This window comes from Mytilus trossulus, chromosome 7 (genome assembly GCF_036588685.1).
Source record: "Mytilus trossulus isolate FHL-02 chromosome 7, PNRI_Mtr1.1.1.hap1, whole genome shotgun sequence".
NCBI classification, from domain to species: Eukaryota; Metazoa; Mollusca; class Bivalvia; order Mytilida; family Mytilidae; genus Mytilus; species Mytilus trossulus.
The window spans coordinates 57,141,602-57,163,284 of NC_086379.1; the positions used below are offsets into that span (position 1 = coordinate 57,141,602).

Genomic DNA, 21,683 nt, shown 5'->3' on the forward strand with positions numbered 1-21,683 from the left:
ACAGTAATACGAACAGTAAAACGCACTTTAATAGGAAATACAAGTCCTATGTCAAAATAGGAAACAAACTAAGAAACTAATCAACATGACAATGATAATAAAATAACAAAGGACTACTATATAAGGCTAGCAGTTACTATCATACGCCAGCTTCAGACCTCAACTTATAAACTAATTGAAAGGTTTTATATGTCTTCATTATGCACACTCTCTCCCTGTTGCATTTATTGCTAATTTGTTCCGGAACATTCATGAAATATTTCTCACTGGCAACAACAAAAATCGATAATTTTTAAATAGGTTGTTAACATACAAATTACGAAGAAACGTAAGATTCAACTTCCGAGGACAAAGTTTCTCTTATAGATGGATTTAAATATGTATCAACTTCACATTGGTCAAACACCTCTTTAATTGTTTCGTTCTTATTTTTCTTGAATTTCAAATTTCAGTTTCAGCGTTCTGTAGGTGAATTCTTTACTAAAAATTCAGCGTTTTACATTGCACTGTTTTTTCGAGAGCAACATAAGTGTACGGCCAAAAATGGAAAAAATCCATCATGCAGCTGACAGTCTGGTTCAAAATTTAACACTAAAAGGCATGGATAATTTTTCTGTTGTTCTCTGCTGGCACAGAATATTATATCATCAAATTAGGGATCATAATAGTTTAATGTACCATTACCATCGAAGCCCCTAGTGGTAATATCAAGTAAAAAAACAGGGACTATCTAAATATTGGTTCCCCAGAAGATTACCATTTTTCGCTGATAGAAACTTTTGAACACAATTTTCAACTTTCAAAATGCCGGCACCTACAACTGGATAGATGGGTGCTTAATGTAGTACAGCGACAACTATTACATAAACACGAATGCAAGTTGGGTGCTTGATGTAGTACAGCGGTAACTATTACATAAATATGAATGCTCGTGAAAATAATGTTTATGGTATACGTTTATATATGATATGAAAGGTTTCAACTTTTACAAAACCAGAGCTATTCTTTGGATTTAAAAGTTTACTTTATTTGACCTTTTCAATTTTATTTGACTTTATTTGCCTTTTTAACTTCATTCGGTTCGAGTGTCAATGATAAGTCTTCTGTAGACGAAACGCGCGTCTGGCGCAAAAACCGGCAGAATTTATATTCTGGTATCCATCTATGATGAGTTTTTGTAGATACCTTGTAACAGTATCTTGGTTCCAATTTGCTGATATTGGATCTTAGTACCGTCTTAATTTCAGCGTAAATAAGATTATATTAAAAACCTCCCACGCTGTGGACTAGCAGAACCTTAATTAGGACACCATCATTCAGTATCATAAAACCAGAAGGTAAAATGGTCAATATCAGAGCCGTACGTCTGTTTTTTAAATAGATTATCTTCTTTTAAGAAATATTAATTTTGTCATCCAATTTTTCACCGCTTACAAATGTCCGTTTTATTTCATACATAAACTTTTAAGTATCAGTATGTTTTTTATTCATATTGTTTCGTTTCGTTCCGCTTTTATTTCGTTTCGCTTTTTACAGGTATCCCTCTTATTGCCCCTTTTCTGTTTTGATATTTTAAGCAAACATTTAAAAAATCAAACTTTCAAAAAGTGAAATAATCAAAATTGCGCGTTAGGTTTAGTATTTTAAAAGTTTGAATTTCGGGACCTCGGGATTTTGTGTTTTTAAATCCGGGATTTCGGGATAACGTGTTTTTAAGCCCGGGATTTCGGGATCAGGACCTCTGAGCCTATCCCCCCTCCTTGATATTTGCAGAGAGTCAGACGTAGTACAATTCTTATAATATGTCTCTGATATTCGTCAACTTGAAGGTACAAAAAAGTGAAATAACAAAAATACCTAACTGCAGGAAATTTTAAAAACAGACAGCCCTTTATGATCTTTTATCAAATAACAAAATCAGAAGTCAGAGTATGAAGCTATCCATCTTATAACCTGATTTGTTACTACAGGAATTTCGCTATGTAAACCGTTCTTTAAATCTGATTTTATTTTTTATGTGCCCATTCCGATCCTTATTAGCAGAGAAACAAAGAAATGCATTCTCATTGAAGGTTAAAGGTAAGACTTCGGTGGTCGTTTTTGAGTTTTTAGAAGCGAACTATACTTTTTAAATAGGAATTTTAAGTTTAAAATGACAAAATAGTGTATGTTCTTTGAAGAAATTGAAATTTTGACCATAGTTATTCCGATTTGGGGGATACAATTTGGCACACAGGGTGTCCCCGTTATGTGCGCAAATTTTGACAAATTTAGGACTCACTGCGCACACTGCATGTGCAATTCTTCGTAGTTTTTACGGACGTCAAATCCAATATTTTATCATTTTAAGATCCATATATTTAGTATTCTAATGTATTTGTAAATATTTTATTCACATATCACCCAAAATTCACCATTTTTGAGGTAAGTTTACGTCAAAAATTTGATATTTTACAGTGAAATTATGAACCGGTATTTTTCCTCGTGTGTTCAGACATGGCTTCCGTGATTATTTTCACTTTCAGATATACATCTTGTTAGCGGTTGAATGTATATTCCTTTTTTGTAATATATCCTTGATCCATTGAAATAAATAAGTAAAAACTTTATTGTCAGATTTGGAGAAATTCTTTAACAGAATTTTGTGGTTTATTGGCATGATACAAATTATTTTGTTGTAGTGTTTCCATGAAACTACAAATTTAATTTTATTAAAGGTATATCTTATATATAAAAAACAGTTTTATGCCGACTGAAATTGATTTAATTAAGTCTTCTCTTGTTTTGTTTAGAGATTATTTTGAAATTAATTTTCCCATTTAACTTTTATTTTGTTGGATAGTTACTTTCACATAATTTGGTGCATTTTCCAGAACATTCTGATGCCAATAATGTATATTAATATAAGGGAAAAAAGTATATTTCAGGATAAGGTAGTAACCAAACTAGACATTGTCACTTCCAACATATATGGAGGGATGAGGCGAACAAAGGTTGATCTTATAGTTGTAACTTATAAGTTAAACTAGTTTTTGGTGGGGTTCATGGGGTTTATGCTTTAGTTTTCTATGTTGTGTCATGTGACGATGATGTGTACTATTGTTGGTTTCTTTGTCTTTTTCATTTTTAGCCATGGCGTTGTCAGTTTGTTTTAGATTTATGAGTTTGACTGTCCCTTTGGTATCTTTTGTCCCTCTTTTAAATATTTGGGAAATTTAATAAGTTGGTCACCTTCCCTAAGTTGTACAGAAATGAAAATCCTGTATTTGGAAACATCAATTATAAACAGATTTCCCTGCAGAATGGCGATTCCGAAAGTGCTTGAACTTTTGGTTAGACAGGGATACTACTGGTTAACGACATCATGAAGGCATGAAAAATTGATGATCTTTTCTGATATATAAGACATTCGAGGAAGTGGTGTATTGTTCAGTGATGTCTTGTTTAACCTATAGTGACAATACTGGGTTCAACAGGCATAACTAATTATGATTTTTTTTAATTTAAAAATGGTTCATTCATGTTTATGTGCCTTCATGTTTGCAACTTTTTGCAAATGATTCACAGTTCAAGTTCATAGAAGGAACACTTTTCTACTCTCCCTTGACACTATTTGCAGGTATGGTCTTGAGGAAACGATGATGGTCTGTCCGAAGGGGATGATAAACAGCTGACTAGTGTTAAGAGAGAGCCATATCTCTTGCATGTTAAAGACACCCTTGTAGATTTTCGAAAAAAAGGCAGGCTAATGCCGCTACAAGGCAGCACTCGCATCCTCTAAGTGGAAAGGATTAATAGAAGTTGGGCCAGGATTTTTTAATTTGTTGGTTTACGGATCGGCCGACCCGATTTTTCCGATTTCGAGAATAAAAATAAAATCGAATTTTCAGGCTTTTTTTTATTCTCGCTGACCCTAACAAATGCATTATCCCTGAAAAATAATTAAAATATCCTTTTTTAATGAAATGAAATGCATTAATCACTAACAGAAGTGATGACACTTTCTGTTGTGAAAAAATGAAACTTCCAGTTTACGTTTCAAAAAATAGACAAATCAATTTTTAATGACCTTGAAATGTTGTTTGCGCAAATAATTTTGCGGAACGAAACCTGTGTTTAAACCAATTACACAATAAGTTCGTTTCCCTTATTTGTCACCAGTCCGTAAGATGCATGTTCTCATAGAAATAGACTTGTCCAAATGTGGATAGGTGGAAGTTCAAGACATCAAGTTAAAGTACTGAATTTTAACAAATCATTTGATATTTTCTTGTTTCATAAATATTAAAAAAATATCGCCCATTTGGATAAAAAACGGGAATGCATGACAACAGATTATTTAATCTGATATTCTCGTTTTTCCAGTGGACGAGTCTATTACGTTTTTTCCACGTGTGTTGCAACATTTTGTACGACGTTTTTACTTTTTTTTTCTTCATCTGAATGACAGATTTCGTGCTTATTATTTTTCACCAAGTTTTGATTAAAAGCTAAGTCAACTAACTGACGTGAATCTGTTTTTCTTGTTTGTGAAATGACGATTTAATTTCGTCTTTGTCCGTGTACCCCCCTTTTTTTAACGGGAAATTACGGGAAATTATTAGACAATGGCATGCAATGTTTACAGCTGAGCAATAATTTATCAAACTAAAATTCAAGAACGATGACAAAATAGTATGACATACATATTATTAGAAAGATGAAATATATTTTTATTTTGCATATCAGTTTTCTGTCTTGAAAGATCTTTTTTTTTTCTTTTTTTTTCCGACCGACCGACTCGACTTTTCATGTAGAAAATCCGTAAACCAACAAATTAAAAAAACGTGGCCTTGCAAAACTTGTTTCCCAATCCACTATAAATAAATATGTTTAAACTAAGACTACTAGTAGGAACAAAAATATATGACAATGAAATTATAGAAGTACAGCAACATTTATAATTTATTCTTTGATAAGGCCACACTTAAAAATATTTTGGTTTGCCCAAACCCTACCCAAGGTTGAGACAGTGGGTAGGTAGGTAGGCATTTTCTTTTTTTTTTTCTAAAAAAGAAATTGAAGTATCAGATGTTTATTAGTCTTCATGCCTATTTGATTATAAAAAAACTTCTTCAAATCAGGACAATAAAAGAATTTTGAGTAGGCAGCTTTTTTCTGGGTAGGTAGCGTTTGGGCAAACAAACCTATTATTTATTATGGCCTAACATTTTCCTAATATTATTGTAGGTGTAGTAATATTAAGCTGCATTAGGAAAATAGTGTTAAGGTTATGTCAGAAAAATCAAATGAAAGAGACCTGAAATAATGAAAAAATATACTTAATATTATAAATTATATCTTTCAGATTACTTGATAATACAAAGTCATGGTTATGGAAACCCCAAGTCCACAGTGCGTTGGCCGCGAATTCGTTAGGCAATATTATACCTTGCTAAACGAGGCCCCACTGCATCTTCACAGGTAAATATCCAAAGTAGAAATCATGTCAAATGGCTAGTGTTGTTCCAATGATCGGAATAAGTCAGAAATCAGTTGGTTGGGCCTGGCGATGTGGATAATCGATTGTCGTTAAATTTTCTGAACTTTTAGCTTATCAACTTCTGGTCTGTTTACCGTTTGCGTTTTATATGCCCAGTCAAACAAATAATTACAAAAAATATCAGTCGATGACAATTACAATGTCAAACATCCTATAATTAAAAACAAACAATTTCCTTCTTCACAAACGTGACAAAAGCATTGACTATAAATATTTGCAGGTTGATGGAATGTTATTTAAGATTAATAACTTTGTATGAAATACTTCCTTTCAATACTGGTATTTGTTACTTGAGAACGTACAAATCATTCTGATTTTACACAAAATAATTTCTTTGCTTCATTAGAACGTGTTGCAAATTGCCTTTTATCAATGTTTTATCCATTTGTAGGATCAAATACGTCATATTCCTTTACAAATTGCTTGCCAAACAACGTTTGTTTTTGTAAATTTTGTCCGCCATTTATAAATATAAGAATCACGAATCGGATACGGTTCAACTATGTAATAATTCCGCATTCTTGCAATTAATTTCAACATTTTGAATAAAAAAAAAAAAGGAACATATCTCTGTTAACAGTTTATATGCATTGTATTTTACAGATTCTACAGTCACAATTCTAGTTTTGTTCATGGAGGTGTTGAAAAACCAGGAGAAGAACAACCACCTGTCATGGGACAAGCTGTGAGTTATATATTTATGATCATTGGGGTTTAATTGATGTTGCATGGATAAAGATTTTGTCAGATCTATTTGAGTATTAAAATAGTTATTGTAAAACATTCAGTAAATTGTCAATAGCATTTTTTTTCACAGATCAACATTATTAGCTCATGTATGCTGAACCCCTTATTTGAGTCAGGTGCTAACTTTAACAAAGTGTATGTGTTTGTGTGTTACCATGTGATATAACAATATTATTTTAAATTAAATGAGAGTCAACATCTTCCTAGGTTTATAGCTTTAATAATAAGGATGACTGATACCTGAAATGAATACACAGTATATTAGTAAATGATTAGTTATCTCCTCCCCGGGGGACAAGTTTTTTGTATACGAAAAAAAAAACTTAAACCAAGTCAAGTCTATTAGAAAATAGATCTTCAGGAATGTTCTGTTAAAGTCATCCGGAAGCGAACAAGATTAATCGTATGGTGTCCTTTCACAATTTTAAATGTATGGTGTCCTTTCACAATTTTAAACGTATGGTGTCCTTTCACAATTTGAAACATATAGTGTCCTTTCACAATTTTAAGTGTATGGTGTCCTTTCACAATTTTAAACGCAAAGTCTCTAGATTCACATTATAAATGTCTTTGCATATCTCATTAATCAGTTCCTGATTCATCAATATTATGTTCTGTTGTGTTGCGGCGGCTCGGTCTTCGTGGTGTCAATAGTTCCTTTTCTCCAGCTTTATTATGTGGCTGAAGACGGGATAGAGCACGTGGTACTCTAGACATTGAAGGTACATCTGGTTCAGGGGTCTGGTGGAATGACTGGTCCAAATCTATTTGTGAAGGCTGTTGAATTGTCTGAGTCTGTGTACCCTGTTTTTGAGTAGGGACTATAATTGGTGTCTCATTCAATGCAGCTGGTTGACTTAAGATTCTTGTTGGTGATAAAGACACTGGAATCTTGGGTACTTGTGGCTGTGTTGTCTTGAGTGTAGATGGAGAGCTCAAGATCACTTCTGGATGTTGAACTGCAGTAGGTGCCATCAAAGTACCATGTGTTTGGTTGGTTTGAAAAGGAGTGAACTTTCGAAGGTGTTGGCGGTTGCGGATAGTTACTCGGCCTGTGCCATCTACACGTATAACATACTGGTGGTATTGGCGTACTTCAACAACTGTTCCTGTACGTTCCCATCTTCTGGGATGGTTGCCTACCAAGTTCTGTATGTATACATGATCTCCAACCTGTAGTGTTGGCAGGTGATGAGTGTGTTCATTCCACCGTTCATGTTCCCTTGAATGACGTTTGGCAAGAGCCATCTCTCGGTGAGACGTTAACTCAGTCCATGTTCCATGTGGAGAATATCTACCCATCAGTATGGGAATGGCATCACGAATGGGTCGTCCAAACAGAATCAATGCTGGTGATGCTTTTGTCTCTGGGTCAATAGAATTTCTGTACATTAGTAAGGCTCTCTGGAATTTGTCAACATCCAGAGATCCAACAGCAGTAATGTTGTCCACCAGCATGCGTTTTACTGTTTTTACCGCTATCTCAGCCCTGCAGTTAGCGTGTGGGTTTGCAACTGATGAAAGTCTATGACGAACTCCCCAGGCCTTTAAAAACTCTTGAGTCTTCCCTGCTGTGAACTGTGGACCTCCATCAGACGTCAATTCTTCTGGGATTCCAAATGTCACGAACGTCTCACGAAGTCTCTTGACAAGTCCTTCGGCACCTGATTCAGACTTGTATACCATTGGCCAGTTTGAATACCTGTCAACAATAACTACATAGTCATTACTGTTATATGTGAAGTAGTCACTGCAAATCATCTGGAATGGATAATCTGGAGGTGTTATATCAGATGGTGGCTGCATAGGGTTTGACTTAGCCATCTGATGGCAGTGAACACATTGGTCTCTCACCTGGGCAATATCTACTGTGATCTCAGGCCAATATACAGAGTCCATGGCCCTCGCACGCATAGCGCTGACTCCTTGGTGGGCTGCATGTAAAGCATTGAGTACTGGTTTGCGAAGAGCTGGAGGTATAACAATTCGTTGGCCCATAAGAACTACACCATCCACGGTGCATAAACTGGATGCAAAGCGATGGTAAGGACGCAAGTCTGTTGGTAGCTCCTTGTGGTCTTCTGGGAACCCTGCTTCCAGCTGCCTGATTAGATTTACAAATGTAGGGTCTGATGCAGTGGCCTCACGAACCATGTTCCAAGTAACAACTGTGATAACAGCATTCAAGGCACAAGTGGCAGCAGCGACTGTGGAGGCGTCATTAGCTGTATCATTATCCTCTGTATGTAGACATAGACTGGTAAGTGTATCTGAATGATAATGAGCAGTCATGTTAACTAGGGAATCAAGTTCAGGTGCTTCACCAGGTAAGTTCAGACGATCTGGTGGTCCAACAGGATACCGTGACGCTGCATCTGGCCCAAGGTTCTTTCTGCCTGGTACATGAAGAATTGTAAATCTGTACCCTAAAGTTTTCTCTTTGAGGTTGAGAAGTCGCCTGTTGTCGATGTCTGTGAGTGATCGATCGTTCAGAATCTGTAGTAGTGGCTTGTGGTCAGTTGCAACAAGAAGGTCTTTGCAGCCAAGAACATAGTAGCGTGTTTGGTGAAGTGCATACACAACAGCCAAGGCCTCACCTTCAATAGGAGCATATCTACTTTCTGCTGGATGTGTGAATCTGCTGCCAACTAGACATAGTTTCCAACCGTCATTACAGCAGGTAGGAGTTTTACTTGAGCACTGACAGTACTTCTGCATCAAAAAGAATCCAATTCCGTCAACAGACCAGTCGGTAGCTAGGCATGTCATACGAGCAGGGTCAAAAAGACGAACACCTTCCTTCATCTCCTGGATAATGATCTCTTTTGACTTGTGAAATACTTCGTCTAATTCATTTGTCCAGCAGAATGTGGTGGATGGTTTCAATAGAGCACGAAAAGGTTTCATTTGTCTTGCCATTGCAAATGCATATGCTCCTTGGTTTATGAGCCCAAACCAAGCTCTTGCACCAGTAATGTCAGTTGGTGTTGGGAAGTTGCTAATTGCATCTAGGAACTTAGTACTTGGTCGTATGTTTGTTGGGGTGATTGTAAGTCCTGCAAAATTGACAGTGTCTTGAGCAAATTGAAACTTCTTTGGGTTTAATGTAATGCCGTTACGAGCACACAGGTCGAACCATTCACATGCCTGAAAAAATGCTGCTTCAATGGAGTTCGCCCACATACATGTGTCATCCACACATTTTACCTTGTCGTTGAAGTTTGATATTATAGCATCAAATCGTTGATTGTAAGCGTCACCGCTGGCCATAAATCCCTGTGGAGCAACCTTGTACCTGTAGCGCCCCCATGGTGTGATGAATGTTGTGAAATGGCGATCTTCTTCACGAATAGGCACTGAGTGGTACCCATTCCAAGCGTCTGTCACTGTTTTTTTCATACCTTGAGGGACACGGTCAGCTAGATGAAAAGGACTTGGAACATGATGTGTTTGCCGAACAGAATGTCGATTTTGTGGTTGTAGGTCTACTGTCCGCCTTGGAGTGCCATCCGACTTGCTGGTTACAACCATTCTTGAGCACCAAGTTGTAGGTGTGTTTTGACTTACTTGTTCCAGTACACCAATGCGAACATCCCTCTCAAGATCAGCATAAACTTTATCCTGCCAATGGATAGGAACAAGTGCTGGTTTGTGGACAGCTACGGGTGTGGCATTAGGATCAACATGGAGTTGAAGAGGCTCACAATTCATAAGTGGTAGAGGTTGATGTTCACATACATTAAATGTTGTAGCACCATAGTAATCAAGAAGCCACTCTTTTAGTGACTCTACATGTTCCTCTGTGGCCTTCAGACGGGGTGGTAAAGATGTGGGAATAGGTGGTGGTGAAGGTCGACGTCTAGGACAAGAGCAGGTTACATCTTCAGAGCTTTCCATAGATGCAGCAATGTTTGGAGATGTGACTGTTGATACATTAGGAAAGTTGGTGTGAATAATTCCCAGAGATATGAGTGCTTCTCTGCAAATGAAAGCTCTTTCCATGGTATCAGAGACATAACACAATAAACGTGTTGACATGGCACTGCTAGTAGTGTCTTTTGTAGTAACACTTACTGCGACTGCTCCAATTACACCGAGGTCTTCCTTTATAGCTCCACGCATCACAAGTGTTACTGGAAGGAGATCCTTTTCTGTTATGCCAAGACTGTTTGCAGATTGTAAAGGTATGATTGAACTCTGGCATCCTGTATCAGCCACCATGGACATAGTGATTGTCTTAAGCTGAGAAGTGTCTTGAATGGGATGTCCAAACGATGAATGGTCCTCAGGTAGGGGTGTCATGTTCACCAGGAGCATTGGGTGGGGTTTTGAGGGTCTAGCCACCCAGTGTCCATCAAATATGTGATGTTCAAGACGTGATACTTGGTTCGTCTGTTCAGATGTAGTGCACAGCTGCTCATAGATATAACCAACTTGTTCTTGTTCTTGATCTTTAGTTGATTTCCCTTGATTGGACACGTTCCTGTGGCCCTTACCTTGAGTGCAGATTCTAGAAGATGCATCACGGTGGCCCCATACGCCACAGGTAGTGCACTTGCTGCAAGATTTGGTGTAATGACCTTTGACTGTACATTTAGAACATGTGAATGTCCAAGCTTCACAGAATCTAGACCTGGCCTTGCGATCATTCCTCTGTCCATGAGCAGGACCACCACAAGCCCAACATTTGGCTCCAGCTGCTTGCGGTCGCTTCTGAGTATTACATGTGGCACTCATAGCACTAGCTGAATCTCCTACTGCACTCCTTGTGACTTTACCCTGCTCTTTCTGAGCAATAAATGACACAGTCTCTTCTAATGTTCTATCTGTCTTGGAGTCACCTAGCAGGTCAGACATAATTTCTGGGTCTGCAATACCTCTTACTAAATTGTCTTTTATAATCTCATCACTATAGTCAAATATATGGTTGCAACCTAATTCTTTACACGTTGCTTTATACTGGCACAGTGATGCTTGGCCTCTGAGACTGGCCAAAAAAGTTCTGATATTTGAACCAGGTGATTGAGTCATCCTGTTCAATTTTATGCGTTGGACTAGTGTGCTTTCTTCTTTGACAGCCAGCCTTTTGATTGCCTTTAAAAGATCTGTCTCTAGCATACTAGCAACATCACCTTGAAGGTCACGCATAATATCTGTACGCAGATTAGTGTCACAGCAGTAGAAAAGGGCTGTAGGCAAGACATTGTCTGTGATCGCCATCCCTGTTTTATACATCTTCCACTGTCTGGTGAATGCAGACCATTGATCTGGATCACATCCTGTGGCTATAGACGGTGGGTCTAATTTTAACTTGTGCGTTGACGGTTGAGCCAGAGGTGGGTGGACGGTTCTGTCATGAATCTGTAGAGCAGTGGTTAGAGCAGCAGCAAATGCTTCATCCAGGTCCTGAGATTTCCAATTACAGCCGTCAATAGGGCACTGTAGAACTGGCATTGTAAATTCACTGTGGTTAAGCTGTTAGTTGAGTATCAGTCATAAATGAGAGTCAACATCTTCCTAGGTTTATAGCTTTAATAATAAGGATGACTGATACCTGAAATGAATACACAGTATATTAGTAAATGATTAGTTATAAATTACATCAAGTTGTGCATGCCTACACTCAATCTGCACCAATATTAGCTAGAATTATGAACAAAGGAGGATAACTCCTAATTTAAAATTTTACTTCAATGTGTATCTTTCCACTTGATTAAATTAAACTTGTGCACTTTTTGAACTAATACTGGTTTGTTTTGCAGGAAATACACAAAAAGATAATGTCTTTAAACTTCAGAGATTGCCATGCCAAGATCCGACAGGTTGACAGCCAAGCTACTGTCGGTAATGCAGTTGTTGTCCAGGTAAGTAGTTGACATAGAAAACTCACAGTTTTATCTTTTGGCAGCTTTTGCATTGATCCAGAGTTTCAGTTCTTTTAATTCCATTTCAATCACAGTTGAACACCTGTTTATCAGTTAAAGTAGTAGTAGCCTTTTTGTGTTGAGTTTAGATTTATTCTTGTCCTCTGGGCTTTAATTTTTTTTGGATAAAAATGATAGTAGAAATGTACTTAATTTTATGTTTCAAAGACAATGTTTATATTTTAAGTGATATTTGAATGTTAATGCTCTATGAATATAGATCTAATTATGAATCCAGTCCACATTCTAAAATGAAAAAAAGAAATTTTGACTTGGATAGAGAGTTGTCTCTTTGGCACTCATACCACACCTTCTTATTTCTATCATCTTCAAAGATTGAACAAACAAATCAGAAATTTTATTCTGAAAGGAGTTCAGACAAAACTGACATCCATTATTATTGACTCAGGTTACAGGAGAGCTATCAAATAGCGGTCAGCCAATGAGGAGATTCATGCAGACATTTGTTCTAGCACCACAGTCACCAAAGAAATATTATGTCCATAATGATATTTTCCGGTACCAGGATGAAGTATTCCATGATAATGATAGTGATATGGAAAATCTTGAAGAGGGCCTTGGTGATGAAATTGGTTAGTAATATTTCCATAAAGAGTAGAGGATATTGAGGAAGGTCTTGAGAAAAAATGAGCATTAAGTAATTGTCTATGGGCACATATATTTGTTTTTCACTTACCAAACAAAGAATTATGCCACAGAAAACAATTTTCAAGTTTTATTGCTAGTTGATTCTGCAATCTTTGGAGAACTATGGTTTTGGAGTGAAGAGAACTGGTAAAGGACTTATATCGAATTTAAATCATTGAACTACAAAACGGCAGGCATCTTGCTTGAAACAATGAACATGTGTCAAGTTTGTTATTGCCTTTTAAAAAAAGGATCATGATATTTCAGTCATTTTATTGTCCATATGTCTATTCTTTAATTTCCTTACCATGATCACAGAAATTTTAATTTTTTTTCCAACATGTTATGAATACTTCTTTAAATGTAAATAAGGTATAATGAGCATTGACATTAATCATTATAAATTTTTATTATAGATTCTGACTTAGACCCAGTTGATCTAACCCAGGATCATAGTCAGGAACCTGTACAACAGTTCTTTGATGCCAGTCCACAATTAAGGTAATTAATGAATGAAAATTGCATATGAATAACTTAAGTGTTCAAATTACATTTTTAGTGATTCAGCAAGTAATTTTTTTTCTTTATAGAAGAAAGGCAAACAAAAGTTACAAGTTGAGCATCAACAAAATACACAAAATTATGAAAAATGTTGAATATCAAGAAGACCATGAACAGTTCTGAAGAATATTCAATTAAATAGACATGATAGATATGTGCGAGTAGGAATAATTTCAAAACTCATACCAACATACTTTCTTTGAATATCTATACGTACAACCATAAACAACAGATGTCAAAAACATTTCAACCCCCATCATTTCCACTTCCTTCCATCCCACTTCCATGTCCGAGGAACATGGCAGGAATCCAGATGTAGACATTCCCACTATAAATTAATTATGGTTTTTGTCCCAAAATTTTCTCTCAAGTGAAAGTTGTGGACACAATTTTAATCTAAGCATCTTGAGAAAATGATTAAAATCCCCCTAAAAAGTTCTTGAACAATATTTTTATTTGTTTATTACAGCAATGGCACACATGATGATCGAGTTGATACCCCATCACCATCTCCTGAAGAGGAAGATGTGAAAGAAGAACCCATCAACACACAAACAGAGGAAATATTTGACCTGAAGGAAGAGGAAACATTAGAAACACAGACAGAAGATGTTGAACCTGATCCATCCGGACAAATGACCATCCAATTTATGGGTATAAACATCTTCTCTCACTTTTATGTTGTTTGTATTTCTCCCACATTATTCTGTTGTTTTCCTGTTTAGAAGTCAAACAAATTAGCTTATTTTTGAAAACAGATTGTAGTTTTATCACTCTAAAAAGAGAATTTACAGAATTCAACAACAAACAATTATTTATATTCAAATTACTAAAGATGTGTATGTGTTGAACCATACAAGAAGTCATTCATGGCACATGAATCTGATCTTTTTTACAATATCAATGTTATCATTGTTAAATTAAGTTTTAAAATTGGTGTTATCTTCCTTTGTCCATAATTATAGATGAACTTATTTTTTTATACCAGTCGTATTATAAATAGTATTTATTGGCTATACAAAAACTTGAACAGAATCCTGTTTTTTTTCCAAATTTATAATCATTAAAACCCCTGAGAGCATTGTCAGTTGTAAATGTGTACTTGATTTTTAAATATTTACTTATTTGCTTAACAGAAACAAAGACTTTCTCCTGGGCTGGTATTGCCAGTAAGAATGCTACATCAAGCTCTGTACCGTCAAATACTACATCCCCTCCATTTGGTAAAGTTCCACAATCTATACCAAACCGACAGGAGAAGACAGACATTGGAGCTTCAGCACCTGGTTCAGGACCACAACCACAGAGACAAACAAGGTACAACTTTTATTTAGTTCAGTGTTTTATCTTGGATTTAAGGATCAAGTGTTACAATTTAAGGATGCAGGGAACATTATTGTTTCTTATATGTAAAGATTTAAAAAAAAATATGTCTTCTTCAGAATTAATATTATTTAGGGCTATACAGATTTTCCCAGTATTAATTTAAATGATACTTTGAGAAGAAGAATTAATTTTAAATCATGAAAAAAAAATGTACAGGTTGAAGGGAGCAGCTCAGTCATTTATTAATGATTGTATGAATCATTTATGCAGAGTTTGATAGCTCCAGTTTATACTGTTATCATTAAATATATTTTAACTTTGAATTTCAGGCCAACTAGAGATAATCGACCAAGAGAGAGAGAAAGAGTCAGCATGTCACGTGATGATGGTGATAGTGATAGTCAAAGTGGGCGTCCAAGATCTCGTTACCCAGACAGTCATCAATTGTTTGTTGGGAACTTACCGCATAATATAACTGAAAAAGAATTAGAGGAATTTTTCACAAGTAAGTTGTTATAAGATTCAGTTCATTTCCTTACTTGGCAAGTGTCATAAACAGAATCAGAATCTTGATTACTTTGTCAAGATACTGATGTCAGAACTATATATAATCAATGGTTTTATATCCCTTCCTTGACTTAAAAATATAAATATTATCAGATTATGATGGACCTACTATAAGGCTGTTCCAGAATTATTGTGTGGGGTCTTATCAAATAGTATTTGTGTTTTTCTTGCAAAATCTTCTAAGAATTATATAGAATTGTCAAAATAAATATTATTCATGATTTGGGTTTGTATAAATGTTGCTATCAAATCTCTTTTCTTCTATCATAACCATCAGTAATCTGGAAAGTACATTGTGTATTTCAAAATTTTCTCATTTAGATCTAGCATTGTAAACTTAATGTTTTGACACTTTTTAATCATTGTATATTATAACATATACCTCTTGTTTCAGAATTCGGTCATGTTGTAGAATTACGTATTAATACCAAAAGTAGTGGTGGAAAACTTCCTGTAAGTAACCAGAAGGTACATCACATTATTATACTTCATTACCTCCAGCCCAATCCATTCCAGTCTTTAAACAATGGTGTATTGATGCATACAATGTCTGTCATACATATAAATGGAAATACTGTGAAAGTACTTACATTTGTGGGTATTATTTTTCGTGGTTTGAGCAACATTTACATGTTTGTGGGTCTTTAAATTCATAGATTTAAGTTTTCTTGAAAAAGAAATATGAAAAAATTAACGCGTTAGAAAGGAAAGTTACAATGGTTTACTCCTGGTTTGCCCACTTTTAATTCTTGAATCTTGAATTGTAAAACAGTTATCAAAAGCAAGCCCAGCATGCAATTATTTTTTATAATACCTACGACAATTTATGAAATAAACACTTTATAATAGAATATTAATGCCGGGAATCTGACTTTCATTGATCAAAAGTATTATTTTATCAGAATTAAAAGGTCAAAGGTTGGACAGTTTACGTTTTTAAAGATTTAATGGGTACAATCCTGCCTGCAGTTGTAGTTATAGTACATTTGCCCTGTGACTACTACATGTATTGTAGTATTCTCAGTTCGGCCATATTCAATATACGAACTAGAGCATATCAGTTGTGAAACACAATACATGGCATGAATGGGGATCTTTATATGTCTTGATTTGGACAAAGGTTGTTTTATTTCGTTGGACACTTAAATTCGTGGATAAAGTCATCCACGAAAACCATGAAAATTGGTACCCATGAATAAAAGTACTTTCACAGTAGTAGAGAAATTGATCAAAGTATTTGCTATATTAGATGTTGAAAGAATGAATATCTGATCATTTTGCTTTTTATTTTCGACCACTTCCCTTCAGTCCATTCATTCATCATCATCATTTATGTGTCAGGTCATATAAAGTTAATTCTCTGGTTCTCAGGTATTTATATTGTGAAATGACTCCCTGGAATTATAGATTATCATTGGGTATCTCAACGAGATTGATTTTCTTGTCAATACCGTGAAAGTGAGAATAGCAATCGAATTGAGATGACCAATGATAATCTATTTATCACTATTTTACCTATGAAGACGTTGTTAATTTCCTTGACAATGGCATGTGTTCCTTAGTTTCTAGCGATCATTTTCATATCACTCGACTCATCTGAGATCAATTCAGCAAGATCAAAGGAAAAATTCATAAAAATGGTGATAATGCAAATTACAATCACAACTGCTTGTTGGAATTTCACATTAGGGATAACTCTTGTTATCTAAACTGTAAATTTAGATGCTCTGAATTTTGATGTATTTGAGCTTCCATTCTCCAGAATTGTCATTTTGAATTAAAATTATAAAAAAACAACTGATTTTTCGTAATAAATAAAAGTCATATAGATACTTAAAATACTGCGATACTAGCGATCTTAAGATCCAGAGAATTAATTTTATATGACCTTATTTTGATATAATTTATTTTACATTTACTTTCCATGACAATTTCATTATTTTGATTTGTTTTTAATGTTATCTCATGAAGTGTTCAGTTTTAAAGATAAATAATGTAATTGTTACTAAAGAGTTAAATTTGAGAGAGAAAAAAAGCCAATGGGATTTCTATTTCAATTTAAAATGTTTCAGTTAATTGTTGATTGGTGATAAATTAGATTTTCAGGATAGCTAATCATATTTCTGGTTATTATAGAATTTTGGATTTGTGATATTTGATAGTCCAGAGCCAGTTCAAAGTATTCTTAGTCAAAAGGTAGGTAATATATGTAATGTTTATAATATCAAAATGGTAAACACCGGGTTTTTCCCAACATTTCAGAATATTGCATTTTCTTGAATATACTGTAGAAATTCATTATTGAGCAATTTGTAGTTTTCCATATCTTCAAATTCATGTGCACTCGAGTAAATCAGTTTGGAAAAAGTGAAGCATAGTTATAGAATGGGCAAGTTATTTTTAGGAGCACTGGCTGTGTTACTATATTTCATGCACACCACTTTTGTGGGTACATACTTAACATTTTATCCGTAGTAAAATCCAGCAATTTATTGCATTAATTGTACAAGAATATAAATTGTTGCACAAATTGCAAAAAATGTTATATCTAACTATTTTATGAACAAAGGGAAATAACTTAATTCACACTATTGCCAATATAATTGCTTAATTTACAAGAAAAAAGCCTGATAGGAGTTTTTTTTTTTACAGTCATTCTAAATGAGGAATGTCCATTGAAATTCAAGAAAATGCAGAAAAGTCTTGACTATCTAAGATTCCATAGCATGATTCTTTTCTGACTGGATTTTTTTTTACTATAGAAAGTTTTAAGATAAACAGAATTTGTGAACTTGGTCTTTCGATATTAGTGCAATTTTCCCAATTCCATTAACAAAAACGAACTGTAGTGGCATTGTCTTGTCTCACAAAGTCTTTACAGTCCAAAGTAATTTGTGGTTTCTTTCTTTGCGTTGTGATACTATCTTTGAAAGTACATAATGTCATGAAATAAAATGGAATTCCAGTTAAAACACTAAATTACAAAATAATTTAATTTTACAATTCAATTAATTTAAAAGCAATCTTCACTTCCTCTATACTCACAAGAATACATAAGATTTTTAAAGAAATTGGGGTCCAACGAACATGAGAAAATGTACAAAACTTGGGAGGTTGTATTTAAATAGATTGTAAATTACAAGAAGGTTTGATTAAGAAATATGTATGATCTTAAAAGTATGCCGTAGAAAGTATGAAATATCTTGTACCAAAGGTATTTAGACAAATTGTTACAACTTTGAAACAATTGATTTGCAAGTCCTAACTGTAGTATTCTTTTTGTTATATAGCCAATCAAATTTAATGGTGAACACAGACTTAATGTAGAAGAAAAGAAGCCAAGAGGGGGAGCTCTAGGAGGTGGAAGAGGAGGCCCACCACGAGGAGGAATGGGTGGAGGAAGAGGAGGAACAAGCTTTGGTAGTGGTGGACGTGGTGGTATTCGAGGCAGTGGAGGTGGACCTGGGCCTGGTCCTAGGTCAGACAGAGGCAGCATGGGGGGTAGAGGGGGTATGTCAGGCCCTAGGCGATGAACATTTGTAATTTGTCCATTGGTGCTTACAGAAGGTATGCAATTCTGACAACACACAAAAACATAGTAAAATTACACTTAATTGTGTGATTAGTCATATTTGTGACTGGTTGTGTTTATTTATAGAATCGTGAAGATGCATTATTGTAATGATAATGTTGGGCTGGGGTTCCCATGACCTTGACTTTATATATTTATATCATTCCTGTAAATGGTCTCATCAATGTTATATCCAATTTATTGACTTATTGTACATACGTGAGCACAGAACGGGTCTCAGTTGGTGAAACAAACATTGGTAATGCCATCATTTATTTTGTATTTACAGAATTGCATATTTTCTAAGTGTTCTAAGAGTATGACTTGCTGAAAGTGTATTCAATGCAGACATTGAAGTGTAAATCAAGATTGTCGTAAATCCTTTTCTCTGTTCTATTTTTTTTTTATTTATTTGTTCATTTTATATGAAGAAATTTCAGTTGCAATTTTGTTTAGTTTTTTCAATAGCAGAGCAAGAACTATGCAAAATTTTATATTCAGTGAATCATGGGTTTGTTCATAACTTGTTTACAACAGAAAAAGGACTAGAAATTGGGTGAAAAATTCTGTGAACAGCTGATGACTGTTTAACATCAGGAGACTAGGTCTTATGATTGTAGCAGCAATAATTTATGTTTTTAGTTATAGAATTGTTATATAGATCTTGGTTTTAGCAGATACTGTAAAATACTCTTGTGAATAGTACAGTTTTATGTGTATTGAGATAATGGAATAGTGTGATGTCAGAACATGAAATGTAAAAGATTCAAACACTTCCATATTCATATTATTCTGATTTATTTTTGAATAAAATGTTTGTGGTGGATTTTTTTTTTATCTTTTTATATTAATCAGGTTCAGATAACAAATTTTATTCCATATCACATTAAACCAGATAGTCATACTAATAAGTATATTTTTATGGTTTAAACATATGACTGTATTGTTCACATATTAAACAGATCTCTTGATAAACACCTGCAGCCACAGGACTAACATTCATTAAAAATGTACAGATTCTATTGGTCTTTTATAGTAATTCTTTCAGATCTGATGGAATCTTGCAATCTTTGAGTGTTGGGCCTGTAGGTAGCATGAAGACATATATTTGGTACTTTGGATAAAACAGTAGTCATTGACCTCCATCTAACATCACATGTAAATAATCATTAACTGTTCACAGTATTTTAATACCTATTGTAATTTATTATTGTATAAATGGCTACATTCCTGGTTGTCTAGTCCCAACACGTGCAGGGTTGGGGGTGTACCGGGTTTATTGCTTAATCTGGCTCAATAGTTTTTGTTTGTTCTGTTCTACTTTACATACTGGGATACTTATCAGGAATCCTATAACTATTTTTTATGTTTTGTACATCTATCAGCAGGGTAGCTGTGTGTGATATTCAGTCCCAAATTATTTATGAGACTCAAAACTTACGATAGTAACATAGTGCTACCAGCAAATAAGCTGTTTTTTCTGATACCAGTGTTTGCCAAAGACTTCTTCAAACAATAAATGGAACAATATTTTTTACGTTTAACAAACAGATGCCATTAGTCTTTCATGTTGAAAATCTCATTATTTAATGAATATATATAGTACTTATCTAGAGCAAGTAGATTTCTAACATCTAACATTCAAATTTGGATTTAAAAGTTTTCTGCAAAAATTTATAAATTTAACCATGTACATGTATTTTAAAGATCAGTAGTTCATGTTATAAATTGCCTAAAATATCAAGACCCATGTTTATATGCTTACGAAACCGATTTTCAAAAAGTTAACAGTTAATACTAGATTAAAAATGTAGATTCATAATAGTTAACCAATTTAAATTTTCAGTTAAATTAAATATTTGGCCAGTGTCAACTAGCATTTATTTGATTTTTATGCATTTACCTGTGAGAATTAGTTAAGTGGTGTTACTAGCTTATTGCTCTAGATAAAATAATGACCATATGGCAGCAGTATAGCTGCTTTGTGATTGTATGTACAGATGACATCATAGGTTCCAAATTTACTTGTAAAGTTTCATTTGTATTGTCTCCCTGCACATGTTTTCAAAATAAAACTGAAAAATTCCTAGGATTTTTAAAACTGTGTTTTCTTTATAAATATAAATATATTCTTATGATTTGTACAGTTATTTTTGAATCACAATGAAAAAAGTAAAATCACAAAAATACAGAACCCAGAGGAAAATTCGAAATAAAAAGTCTCCAATCAAATGGCAAAATCCAAAGCCTCAACACATTAAACAAATGGATGCGGATAACAAGTGTCATATTCCTAACTTGGTACAGGCATTTTTGTGTAAAAAAAAAAATGAGATTAAACCTGGTTTTATAGCTAGCTAAAACTCTCACTTTTAAAGAGTTAATACATCCCTACCATCTAGCACATAGCATAATCACCTTGAATACACAATGTTATTGGAGAACCATGGCTAAGCCAAACAAAAGACTTAAAAGTTGATATATTTGAAATTCTCAACTAAGCAAGTTGCATTACAGAGTTGCAGTAAAACTGATCTTGGATTTGTAATCCGTCTTTGTGAGAGGCCATGCACGTCTTCATACAATCTTACCCTGTAAACTAAACACACAAGAAATATAGCTAAGAACGTCAGAAAGTACAAAACTGTTAATTTCCGTCAAATTAACATCTTTTAAAATCCATCCATTCTGGACATGAAATGTAGTTGGATGAATTTCATCTTGAACTTCTATATGGATGAATTGATAATATTACAACTATAACCACTGAACCACAATCTAGTGTTACAGCACATCA

At 34.5% G+C, this 21,683-nt stretch overlaps 1 protein-coding gene across 3 annotated transcripts; it reads left to right on the forward strand.

The window, feature by feature from the left end:
- The first annotated feature begins 1,958 nt into the window (after positions 1 to 1,958).
- On the forward strand, positions 1,959 to 20,987 carry LOC134725389 (ras GTPase-activating protein-binding protein 2-like). Of its 3 annotated transcripts, none has more exons than XM_063589175.1 (12): positions 1,959 to 2,079; positions 5,348 to 5,463; positions 6,146 to 6,227; positions 12,052 to 12,153; positions 12,623 to 12,806; positions 13,278 to 13,362; positions 13,892 to 14,076; positions 14,559 to 14,739; positions 15,078 to 15,253; positions 15,710 to 15,783; positions 17,452 to 17,511; positions 18,606 to 20,987. In XM_063589175.1, exons 2-12 carry the CDS (start codon positions 5,369 to 5,371, stop codon positions 18,846 to 18,848), a joined length of 1,467 nt encoding a protein of 488 aa, XP_063445245.1. In that variant the 5' UTR covers positions 1,959 to 2,079; positions 5,348 to 5,368; the 3' UTR covers positions 18,849 to 20,987. The 3 variants fall into 3 exon arrangements, with proteins under 3 accessions (XP_063445245.1, XP_063445244.1, XP_063445246.1); XM_063589174.1 differs by lacking the exon at positions 1,959 to 2,079 and adding an exon at positions 2,198 to 2,424; XM_063589176.1 differs by lacking the exon at positions 1,959 to 2,079 and adding an exon at positions 2,198 to 2,424 and having other exon boundaries at positions 15,710 to 15,768.
- Positions 20,988 to 21,683: the final 696 nt, after the last annotated feature.

Bases quoted from the DNA above. Each gene is read 5' to 3' on its own strand.
- LOC134725389 (XM_063589175.1), top strand. From the start codon at position 5,369: ATGGTTATGGAAACCCCAAGTCCACAGTGCGTTGGCCGCGAATTCGTT. The intron at 13,363-13,891 runs GTAATTAATGAA...TGTTTATTACAG, and splicing joins GATGCCAGTCCACAATTAAG to CAATGGCACACATGATGATC. The intron at 15,254-15,709 runs GTAAGTTGTTAT...CTCTTGTTTCAG, and splicing joins ATTAGAGGAATTTTTCACAA to AATTCGGTCATGTTGTAGAA.